Consider the following 11,959-nt stretch of genomic DNA (forward strand, 5'->3'; position numbering starts at 1 on the left):
AAATCAATTTGAAATTTGACCAAATCATCGGTCAATTTCACCATCTTCTTTATTTTCTAAACGCGATCCCGTTTTAAAAGTGTTTCATAAGACTGCTGATAGAGAGCGGATGGTGGAATGAGTGTTAACAAGATTTCGCCAATGACGGAGAAGAATTCGGAAAAGTCTTCGGGGAAAAAAAAACGCGTATGTATAGCAGGACGCCAGCACGTGCTCTGGCCCACATGTAAGTTAGTTTCCTATCTTAGATGAGCTTGCAATGACCTCGACCTATCGAGGTTTTCAAAATTTCGTAATTTTCGACCGAAATTTGGTATGTTTCGGGAATTTCGGTTTCGGATTTCGGTCAAAATTTAAAACCATGATTGTATCATTATATGATGAGGAGAGAGACACTGGGATGCTAAAGAAGCCGCGTGGAAAGATAACATTCCATACATTATTTCATAGACTGGGTTCACTATTGTTTGTTAAAGCAAAAGGATACTTCAATTGCAAAAAATTTGAAGTTTGGACAAAAACAATGACTCGCAGTCGGTTTTCAAAACCTTAAAAAAGGGGGCTTTAATTTTGAGTCCAATAATTAGTTTGGCCTAACAATCGGTTCTCAAATTCCTATAGGCCTTGTCCGTTTAAGATTATGACAGCCGATTGTGAGTGCCAAACATATCATTGGACTCAAAATTAAAACAACCGATTGTGACTGCCAAACTGTTAATTTTGAGTCCAATAATCGGTTTGGCACTCACAATCGGTTGTCATAATCTCAAACGAACAGAACCTAAGACCAAGTTTATTTTTTATTGTGAGAAACGACTGTGGGTCTAATAATCAGTTTTGGACTCGCAGTCGGTTCATAAAATTCAAAACAAAAGGGCCTTAATTCTGAGTCCAATAATCAGTTTTGTACTCCTCTTTTTTCTGCAAATAATGAAAAGCAGCCCTCGGCTCGGCTATCCCCCTCCCCCAATCACTTGTGTTGAAATGATGGCCGACCGTGCACCAGAAAGGTTCCCGCCCTTGTTGTTACATGGTCGGCCACCATATAAAAGCTCCGTTTTACACTTGTGTTTGACTGGTAGAAATCCTAAAATTACAAGAATGGGCTGTCAATATCGGAGAGAGAGAGAGAGAGAGAGAGAGAGAGAGAGAGAGAGAGAGAGCATTAATACAGTATCATATGAAAAAGATGATAGCAAAAAACAAGAAAGAACAGCCTGTCCGTCCGTCAATCATGGAGTCTAGTAAATTACGTGGAGTGAAATTTCTAGGCAAGTGCTTCCAATATTAATATATTACGGGGGCAGAGATTTAAAAGCCTTTTTTACTAACAGTGTTTGTTGAATAAAAAAGAAACTATCCAAGTGCAGAAAATTTCAAGGTTGAAGGTTGAGGGAGTGAAAAAGATAAGATGTCTCATGCAATTATCGGAAGTGTATTGGGGACAACCATGAGCTTTTTGCTTCAAAAATTAGCCGAGGAAGCATCATCCTTACAAAGAGTCTCTGGGGAAATAGATGGAGTCACACGCGAGCTAGAGAGTATGCAATCCTTCATCAAGGATGCTGAAAGAAAGAAACAATTGAATGAAGGAGGTAGAACTTGGATGATGGAAGTAAGAGATGCGGCATACAAAGTGGAGGATATCATCGACGAGTTCATCTACCGCATGGAGAAGCAACATAGGATGAATTTTCTCTTCAAAGCAATTCACCTCCCCAAGACCATTTTTGTGAGGCATCAATTTGCCAACCAACTGCAAGCCGTGAAAAAAGAGATATATGAAATTTCGGAGAGGAGAAAGCGATACGGTTTGGACACAGTCGAAGAAGGATCAACTTCAAATGATGATATCGAAAGATGGCGACGTTATTCAGAATCCTCATTATTCATCCATGAAGATGAGATTGTAGGAATCGAGAAAAATAAGGAGATGCTAACCAAATGGTTGATAGAAGAAAAAGAACCACTCGTGTTATTTGCAGTGGTAGGGATGGGTGGTTTGGGCAAAACCACTCTTGTCACTCAAGCTTACAAGAGCCAAGCCGTGAAGCAACATTTTCACTGTCATGCCTGGATCTCTGTTTCTCAATCTTATCGGATCGAGGAGCTTCTCAAAAGCTTGATCAAAAAACTTTTCAAGGCAAATATGGAGGTCCCTTCGAATGAACTTGATACTATGGATTACGTAGAACTAGTTGAGACGACCATCAACTATTTGCGGGGGAAAAGGTATGTGGTTGTTTTGGATGATGTTTGGACTACGGATGTTTGGTCTCAAATAAGTGTTGCACTTCCAGATGATAAATGTGGAAGTAGGGTCATGCTTACAACTAGACAAGAAGATGTAGCTTCTTCTTTTTCTTCTTCTGCAGGAGGAATTGGAAGCTCTATTCTCCACCATGAGCCTCTGCACGATGATGATGCTTTCACCTTGTTTTGTAAGAAAGCCTTTTGGAACATCCTCGAAAGAAGATGCCCGCAGGAGTTGGAGTCATCAGCTCGACGAATTGTTGGAAAGTGTTAAGGCTTGCCACTTGCAATTGTCGCTCTAGGTAGCCTCATGGCACTAAGAGTGAAGACCATGTTGGAATGGAAGAAAGTTGAAAATAGCCTCGGTTCAGAACTAAGTAACAATCCCATATTGGAAAGATTGAAGTGCATCCTGTTGCTTAGCTTCAACGATTTGCCCTACTACCTTAAAAATTGTTTCTTGTGCTGTATCATTTTTCCTGAGGATTATCTAATTAACAGAACAAGGTTGATCAGATTATGGGTTGCTGAAGGCTTTTTAGAAGAAAGAAGGGGCTTGACTATGGAAGAGATTGCAGAAGACTACCTGAAGGAACTGATTTTTCGGAACATGCTTCAAGTTGCAGAGACAAATTCTTACGGAAGTGTGATAGCAATCAAAATGCACGATCTTATGCGTGATTTGGCTTTGTCGATATCCGAGAAAGAGAGATTTTGCGTGGTATATGACGGGCAAGAAGCAAGTGTGGGAGACAGATTCCGCCGCCTAACAATCCACAAGATTAGTGATGATGTTCAATCAAGCATGAGTATGTTTCATCTTCGTTCTTTCTTTATATTTGTGAATGGCACTATTCCATCATCTACTCTGAATAAAATAACAGCAAGTTTTAGATTATTAAGGGTCTTAGATCTTCAGAATTCTTTAATTCAGAGTGTGCCAAATATACTGGGAGATTTATTTTGTTTACGGTTCTTGAATTTAAGGTATTCTAAAGTGAGAGAGCTTCCAAAATCTTTGGGGAAGCTTTGTAACCTTCAATATCTTGATATTAGGGGAACCAATATAGAGTGTCTTCCTCGGGAGATTTTAAAGCTGGAGAAATTGCGACACTTATTAGCATTCCAAGTTCGTGATGAGACACTTACCAGTTTTGATTATGTAGCTGGAGTGCATCTTCCCAGAGGAATTTGGAAATTAAGAAGCTTACAAAGTCTTTCATGGATCAAAGCAAAAGGAGGGATAGTAAAGCATGTTGGGAACTTGACCCAACTGAGAAAGTTTGGAATTACAAATGTGAGAAGGGAAGATGGAATAGAGTTATGTGCATCCTTAACAAAGATGAAAAACCTTATCATGTTGAATGTAATGGCAGACAAAGTGGAAGAAGCTCTTGACTTGGATTCACTATCTTCTCCTCCTCCTCTTCTTCAAAAATTTTTGCTGTGTGGGCCTCTAGAGAAGCTGCCTCACTGGCTTGGCACCCTTGAGAATCTCACGCATTTGACGTTGCACTGGTCTCGACTAAGAGAAGATCCACTCTCTTTCCTTGCACCATTGCCCAATCTCACTTTCCTTTGTTTAAGAAAGGCATACAATGCGCATGAATTGTGCTTCCATGCTGGAGACTTCCCTAAACTCAAGAAACTATACTTGTGTGACATGATTCAATTGAATTTTATAACAATGGAGGAGGGAACAATGCAAAGCATAGAAGAAATATGTCTCCTCCGTTGTGGCGAGTTGAAGATGCTGCCTTGGGGCATTGAATACCTTTCTACCCTCAAAGAGATAAATCTACTGGAGATGCCAGAGCAACTGTCTTCTTGGGTAAGTACATATGAAAGCGAGGACCGTCTTAAAGTTTGTCATATCCCCATAATCCAACATATATTTTTGAAAGAAGGGAGATGGGATGTTGAATACTTGTCATAGATTTCTTCTTGCCACTACAAACCTACTGTAAGGCTGATTGCCAGATAATAAAATGAGAGTGCAGCACATCCCATTTTACATGTTCGTCAAAATGCTTTCACCAAAATATTATTTTTATCATTTATATTTTACCAAAATGTAAATCCTAAGCTTCATGCTGTACGGCTCAGAATATTGGGCCACCGACTACTTTGGGACAAAAGCTTAGTTGAGTTGAGTTGAATTGTGTAAATCCTAAGCTTCACATATTATTTGTAAGGATATTCTCTAATTTCTTGTCTATATGCAGTTTGAGTTCTCATTTGGAAGAGATAATTTCATCTGGAACTATTGTTTGAGACTAAAACATCCCTAGAGACACTGGGTGAAATACCCCTTTCACCATTTTTCTTCCAAATAGCTAAAATGCATTTTATTTCTAAGATTTTTATATTGTATTCCCCCACAGGCATGTATTTTCAAGGGGGCAAATCCTTACCAATTCTTTGGGAAACAGATTGATTGCTGGCACCTTTTGTTGCCACCAAAGAAGCAGTTCCTTAACTGCCACTATAGTTACAAAATTTACTGAACAATTTTCTTGATGCCTTGTTTTAAGCTTTAAATGCACTGAATAATCTAAAATATTTCACATTATTGGATTTAAATGGCATTTTTTTAATCAACCCTTTTTTCATCATAAAATACGAATTTGAAAAATAATTCAATGATTCCATGATTTGTGAATATTGTGAGAAATTCAAAAGTAATGAAAGGGACATCGTCACTGAAAACTGAACTCAAATCTTACCCCAGCAAACACATGCACTTAACCATCCATCCAAACTTTTAATTGTCTTAATTTAAAAAAAGTGTTTATTTTTTTGAACTTTAAAAAAAAAATGTTTATATAGCATATAGACTTGTTATAATTAAAAAAAAAAAAACATATTTTTCAATTTTTTTCAAATCTCTTTCCAAACATTTCCCAAAATCTTTGAACGAATGTCTTACCGAATTATTAGCAAATTCGAATTTTTTCTAACTATGATATGAGTGGAGTTCCCTGTTCCTTTCCTATCATGCCATGGAACTTTATGTTCTGTCATGGAAAAAATTATTTCACGGAATTTGATGGTCCAATGCAGTCATGTACTGCTATAATGGATGACTTTCAAGCATCTTATTCTTCTTCTTCTTCTTCAGGTTGGAATCTGCTCATTTGAAGGCTTTATAACACAATTGATAAAATTTTCTGTCTGCAGATAATTCATTCCAAAAATGGTGGTCTAATAAGTATCGCCATCCTCTAGGTAGCCAAACTTCAAGAATAAATGGGAATAGTTCCCGTATGAAAGCATTGTGGAGTGCATTCCATGTCATGCAGGATTCCATCCTCATAAGTTCGGATATGGGCTCATCTATCCATTCCATGAAATCTGCAAAGAGATTAGAACTCTCCTCTTTTATATATATGTCCCCTTGAGGAAGCAAGCTGCCTTTACAATGGACGACATACAACATAATGTTACTAATATATTCTGGGGAGCTAGATAATTAATAGTCGAAGACTAACAAAAATCTACATTGTTTGAGTTATACACTCATACTTTCTTTGTCTTAATGGACCACGACTCAAACATGCTAATAAATTGCCATTTTCGCCACTATATGAGAAAGTTTTATGTAGAACAAAAGCCACTAAGTGAAATATCTCATCCTGCTAGCAAATCTCTTGGAAAGGGAAAATCCCAAACCACAGACATTACTCCACTTAAGGTCCTAAGGAAGTCATGAATTCATGCAATGCTGCCCAAGTTTCATTGTCTCTCTAGATTTTGTGTCCATGGGCAAGATAAAGGGTAGTGGGACGCCTACGAGGCCCTTTTATAGCGAGTAGAACAAGTAATATAAACGCGCTTATTATTATTATATTAACGTGGTGAAAGTACAACTGGGGATCATGATGGGCCCTTCCTGGTGAAGTGACAACACAACAAGTGCTTTTTTGGATTCACCTGGGCGGCGGTGCATCGGAACATCGCTAAGGGGAGAGAGGGCCAATTAGGGGTGCAAGTTTGGCCCTGTTAGCCCTGACTCGCCCCCTAACCCACCCTGAGCCCGAACAGGGTCAGGGTTCATTTTTTTAGACCCTGACTCGGGTTGTGTTCTCGGTTAATGCCTCGGGTACCCTGACCCGGCCCGACCCTAAGTTTTCTATTATAGAATTGAACCATCTGTGCATGTTTCTTTTGCTAATGTTTTCTATTATCTTGGATTGATGTTTCTTTAGATTATTATTATTAATTGTCTCTGTTGCCCGTCATGTTGTTGAATTCATATTGTCTTATTGTTCCCTTTTTCTGTTTATTGATCATTTTGTTCTACACGATAAGTGGTTGCTTTATTTTTGGCACTCTTAATAGGTATTTGCACTAGGGTCAATTAGGGCCGGCCCTTCCCAATCAGGGCCAATCAAGGCGGGCCAGGGCCAGCACTAAGCCCTGTAGAGCAGGCAATGGGTTGAGGTTTGTCGGCCCTGACTCAGGGCGGGTCAGGGCCGAGATAATGGGATCCAGGGTTCAGCTAGGGTTTTGAAAAACCCGACCCAACCCGGCCCTGTTGCAGCCCTAGGGCCAATACAGGAACTTTGAGGCCCGTCCCAGTTGGTCGTGCGGGCGCGTTGAGATGGATGTGACCGGTTATGGAGGGGGGCTGTTCCGCGACGTACTCACGAAGGTGTCCTTGACGGATAAGCTCCACGATCTGATCCTTTATGAGGTGACAATCTTCGGTTTTGTGACCGTATGTCCGTATCCCCGTGAAACTGGCAAAATTTGATCTTGTCCATCCTTCGCCGTTGGAGCTATGGGTGCAACTCAGGTTGATTTTTGGGAATACGGGTTGAGCTTTTACCTTAAAATCGCGTAGGGTTCGAGGTGATTCCAACCCGACCCAAGCCAAGTTGTGCCCCTAGTTGGAGCGCAGCCTTTTCGGCCACCAGAGGAGGCCTTTGAGCCTCTTGGATATGTGAGAGAGAATGTCTTCCAAGAAGGTGTTAAGTAGAGTATGCTCTCCGGGCCTTGGAGATGGGCCGATTGCCGGCTCTTGGGGGAGGCCTACTTGGCTCTTCTTCGGGTGGACCAGTGCTGCACCCTCCGCACCGCTGGAAGGGAGAATCTCACTAGCTCTCCCGGTATTTGGTGCGCGGAGGTGTGCCTCTCGGAAGTGATGAATGTGTTGGCTTTGACGGCCAAGTCATGGATTTTTCATGGTGGTGTTCTCCGCAGAGAGTGGAGAAGCGGGGAAGAGGGGTCTTAGCCTCTTTGGAAAGCGAGCATAGTGGTTTTGGCATCAGATCCGTCGAGGCTGGCTGCGCCGACCCTACCGTTGTATATGTGGAGATAGCTGTCGAGGGATTCACCCTTTTGTTGCTTGAGGGTGGCCAGGGATGATTGGGTCCCAATATCCTTAGGTGGCGTCAAAGCACATGGCCATTTGCTCACAGAGCTCCTTGTAGGATCTGATAGAGTTGGGCTGGAGCGTGGTGAGCCCAACTCGCACCACCCTCTCTAGAGTGGATGGGAGGACTCAACATCCGATGGCGTTTGGGATACCTCTGAGAAGTAGCGTGGAGCCAAACCCATCCATATATTCTCTGGGATCGACGGAGCTGCCATAAGGGGCAAACAATGGTATTTGCAGACTCTCTTCGGAATGGGCATGGGGGTGCAACTCGGGTTGGTTGGGTCGGGTTGAGGCCAACACGAACCCGACCCGACCCGACTTGAATTCCAACAATCCAACCCAATGAGGTTCAACACGACCCAACCTCAGTAACCCTTTTTTCCCAACCTGAACTCGACTCGACATGAGTCTAACCTGACGCACCCAAATTGTTCAGCTTTAAATGATAAAGAATTAAAAAAATGTTGGGTTTCACCCGGGTCTGGTTGCCCGTGCCCTCAACCCGAACCTGACCCGAACTCAACCCGCGTTAGAAAACACGAACCCGACCCAAACGTTACCCAACCCGACCCGTTTGTTTTTTTTTGGGTTGAACCCGTCGGGTTTGGGTTGAATTCGACTTGAGTTGCACCCTTAAATGGGCACACTGGTAATCTCCGGGGTGAATGAAGATCGTGATCGTGGTGATGATTGAATGCCATCTCCGCTACCCGGGGCGGGGATGGGAGGTTAGAGGCGATCTGTACCGGGTTCAGATCTCAATGAAAGCACCAATATGATCCGCCTCAAATCCGTACCTGAGTGTGAACAATCCGGATAGGTGATCCTTCTCTCGATGCGTATCCGTCTGACTTGTATCCTGCACCCACAAACAAAGGGTTATGGATCATCCGGAGTTGGAACTCCAGGGGACCCTTCGACACTCAAGTCAGATCAAGGCACTAGGAGGAAAGGAGAACTAAATTATAGACGGTGAGGCCACCGGTAAGTGCACCTGATGGGGTTATCTTAGTCGGAGAGTGGAATGCCGAAAGTCTAGCTTAAGGAGTTCTCCTTTGTTTTTCCTCTCCTCTTCTTTAAATAGGGGGTCCCCCCTTGTATAGGAGGGAGTTCCAGTATCGTGGGCGCGATGGGGTGGTGACCTGAACCGTGTATATCGCTGAAGATGCCAGCGGGCAGTGCATGCATGTATGATCCTAGAAGACGATTCAACAGGATAGGAGATCTAGCGGTGACAGATTAACGGTTGACTGGAATAGACCTTGGTACAACGGGACTGAGATTTGGTGCAAATTTTGGTATTGTCAGCCCATGATGGCGTTGTGTTGTCTGGAGGCTTTCTTGCAAGAGACGCTGAGCCGCTCGGGAGAGGCCGAAAGGGCATCCCCATTGGTGGAATGTCACCAAAGCGCATTCAATGTTCTTTTACATGTTATAAATGCACTTTGGTCCGGTTCCACTAATGCGGGGCTCCCTTTCAAACCAACTGGAGGCCGAGTTTTAGCATTCCTATGGCATAAGCTTTGCAACGAAGTTTAAGAGTATTTGGTCTCATCCGTCCAATCTAGTGAAAAAGATGAGAGTTCCTTAGTTTTACAGCCTAAGTTTTCAACTCCCTAGTGTCGGTGCTCGACAAAACCAATCTTGCCGACACTTTTCTCTATTAGTTTACACTGTCGAGAAGTAAATGACACATTAATCCATGTACCATCACTTTTACGGACAAGAATACCCTCACCCATTTTGAAAATGACAAAAATATCCTCATTTTAGTGTACATGGCATGATGGTAATGAATTGGGTACTTTTGAGATTATTTATAAAGGAAGGACTTTTTTATAATTTAAGACTCTCACCGTATAAACCAGAGGATTAGAGAATTATTAAAGCTAGCGTCGGTGGGTAGCAGATCCCTTTCTCCAGCCTGGTAGTCGCTTAAACTTCGAACATCTCTCTCTCTCTCTCTCATAGTGCTCCTCATATAGCTATCTTGACCGTTGGATCATATACAAACTGCTCATTATTTACGCCCCTGGGGTTTTGGTCTGTGAAAAGAAAAGGAATAAGGAAGGAATAGACTAAAAATTCAGGTAGAAGAGAAGCAACAAATCCCATTATTTGTGTGTTGGGCATTCCTCTCATAGATCGATCTATTCATCCTGTAAGTCTCTCCCTCTCTCATTTGCCTCTTGTTTGTTTATATGTTATTTTAATATATTATTAGAATCTCTCAAACATTTGGTTGTTGAATCAGTGAAAATGGAGGGAATGAAGAGATGGGTTGTGATGATTTTGTTATTATCTTTTGTGATTGTTTGGGTGGATGGGAAGAATCATGAGAAAATCTGTGACAAGGGTTGGGAGTGCAAAGGGGTTTTTTGCTGTAACGCTACTATATCAGATCTGTTCCAGGTCTACAATTTTGAGCAGCTTTTTCCTAACCGCAATGCTCCTGTGGCTCATGCCACTGGATTCTGGGACTATCACTCATTTATCACCGCCGCCTCCGTCTATGAGCCCATTGGATTCGGAACTACCGGCGGAAAACAGATGCAGATGAAAGAGATCGCCGCATTCCTCGGCCATGTCGGTAGCAAGACATCCTGTAAGCAACCCACCAAACCAATCTAATCTCTTGTTTGAATCCTAATGACAATTTAATTTTTTAGCTCTTTTATCATCAATACTGAGAAATTAAATTTTAGCCTTTTATTGTCATTAGTTTGTTGAATCCTACTGAGAAATTAAATATTCATATCAGTTGCCTGTCAATTAATTTAGGGGAATTGGGTTCTACACTTTCACCTGTTTCAAGTTTCAATTCTCACCCACAAAAAAAAAAGGTTTCAATTCTCCCCTTGATATCTTTCTTTGTTTTCCTTTTAGCTTACCTTGGTTGTCTTCAGTTCAGACTATTGATTGAATTCCCAACAATTGAGAATAAATAATGCTACAAAAGTCGCCCACCAAGGGGCTTCTAGGTATTGGATATGGCAATTTATGGGTTATTCAGTTCTCTTTTGAATATTTCTTGTGCTGATACAGATAAAGCACTGTGTATTCGGTACGGCGTTGATTATACATTTTAAATGAGTTTTTGCTAACCTCATACAATTTTCAATGGAAAAACCACAGCTATTATACATTGATTGATCAAGGCATGTTGTGCTCTATGGTTAAGTGTATAAATGTCATGTTCCATAGTTGGATAAACTTGTTGGCTCTTGATAGTTTTGAACTCTTTCAGGTGGGTACGGTGTTGCGACTGGTGGTCCTTTTGCATGGGGACTATGCTATAACCATGAAATGAGCCCGAGCCAAGACTACTGTGATCCAAACTATCTCTACCCCTGCACCCCCGGTGCTGAGTACTATGGGCGTGGTGCCATTCCTGTGTATTGGTATGTTTGAGCGTCTATCAATAACTTTATATAACACTCATTTTGCATTTCATAATTGTTTAGAAGACTTGAAATACTATGATGCTCTGCCGACTAGAAGAAGAGCGCCTAAATGTGTGTATGGTTGTGGATCTTGTTGTTGATTCCAGGAACTACAACTATGGAATTATTGGTCAGGGATTGAAGCAAGATTTGTTGAACCATCCAGAATATATAGAACAGAATGCAACATTAGCCTTTCAATCAGCTATGTGGACGTGGATGACCCCAAAGAGGGAGAAGCAACCTTCGGCGCACGATGTGTTTGTGGGAAACTGGAAGCCCACAAAAAATGATACCTTGTCTAATAGGTTGCCGGGTTTTGGGACTACTATGAATATTCTTTACGGAGATCTTGTGTGTGGTCAAGGCGACGTAGATTCAATGAACAACATCGCCTCACACTACCTTTATTACCTCGATTTGATGGGAATTGGCCGAGAGGCTGCTGGGCCCCATGAGTTTCTTACTTGTGCAGAACAAGTTGCATTCAACCCTTCATCAACTGCCAGTTCGTAAGCTAGGCTAGAGTACGCATTGATCCTCACTGAGGAATCACAATAAAGGGTTATATTGTTTATGTCTCCAGCATCAGACTTTTCAGTTTCTGTGTGAAGCTAAAGTGGTGCATACTGAGTCAAAGGTGAGGAGTCTGTGTTCTTGTCAAATGTTAATTGCCATTGTTATGCTTTGTTTGTTGATGCTATGTTTATTTTGCCAGTAGGTTTCGGAGTTGCAGGTGCTATTTACCTGTGTATGTGTGTCTGTTGTTTATTGTGATCAAGACCTTGTCATATATCATATTTTTCATTTGCAATGACATTGATCTGTTGTATAAATTCAAGTTGTTGCGCCTTTTATAATAGATTCATTTGTACCATCG

General features: G+C 41.7%; 1 protein-coding gene and 1 pseudogene across 1 annotated transcript; both read left to right on the forward strand.

Annotated features, from left to right (window-relative positions):
- The first annotated feature begins 1,321 nt into the window (after window positions 1–1,321).
- LOC143845600 (disease resistance protein RPM1 pseudogene) lies at window positions 1,322–4,267 on the forward strand (annotated as a pseudogene).
- A 5,311-nt stretch (window positions 4,268–9,578) lies between these two features.
- On the forward strand, window positions 9,579–11,959 carry LOC143847452 (chitinase-like protein 1). The gene is made up of 4 exons (XM_077356273.1): window positions 9,579–9,797; window positions 9,891–10,241; window positions 10,884–11,037; window positions 11,187–11,959. Exons 2-4 carry the CDS (start codon window positions 9,896–9,898, stop codon window positions 11,593–11,595), a joined length of 909 nt encoding a protein of 302 aa, XP_077212388.1. The 5' UTR covers window positions 9,579–9,797; window positions 9,891–9,895; the 3' UTR covers window positions 11,596–11,959.

Source organism: Tasmannia lanceolata, unplaced genomic scaffold, assembly GCF_043159265.1.
Source record: "Tasmannia lanceolata isolate RefF3 unplaced genomic scaffold, GAP_Taslan_0.1 ptg000015l, whole genome shotgun sequence".
NCBI classification, from domain to species: domain Eukaryota; kingdom Viridiplantae; phylum Streptophyta; class Magnoliopsida; order Canellales; family Winteraceae; genus Tasmannia; species Tasmannia lanceolata.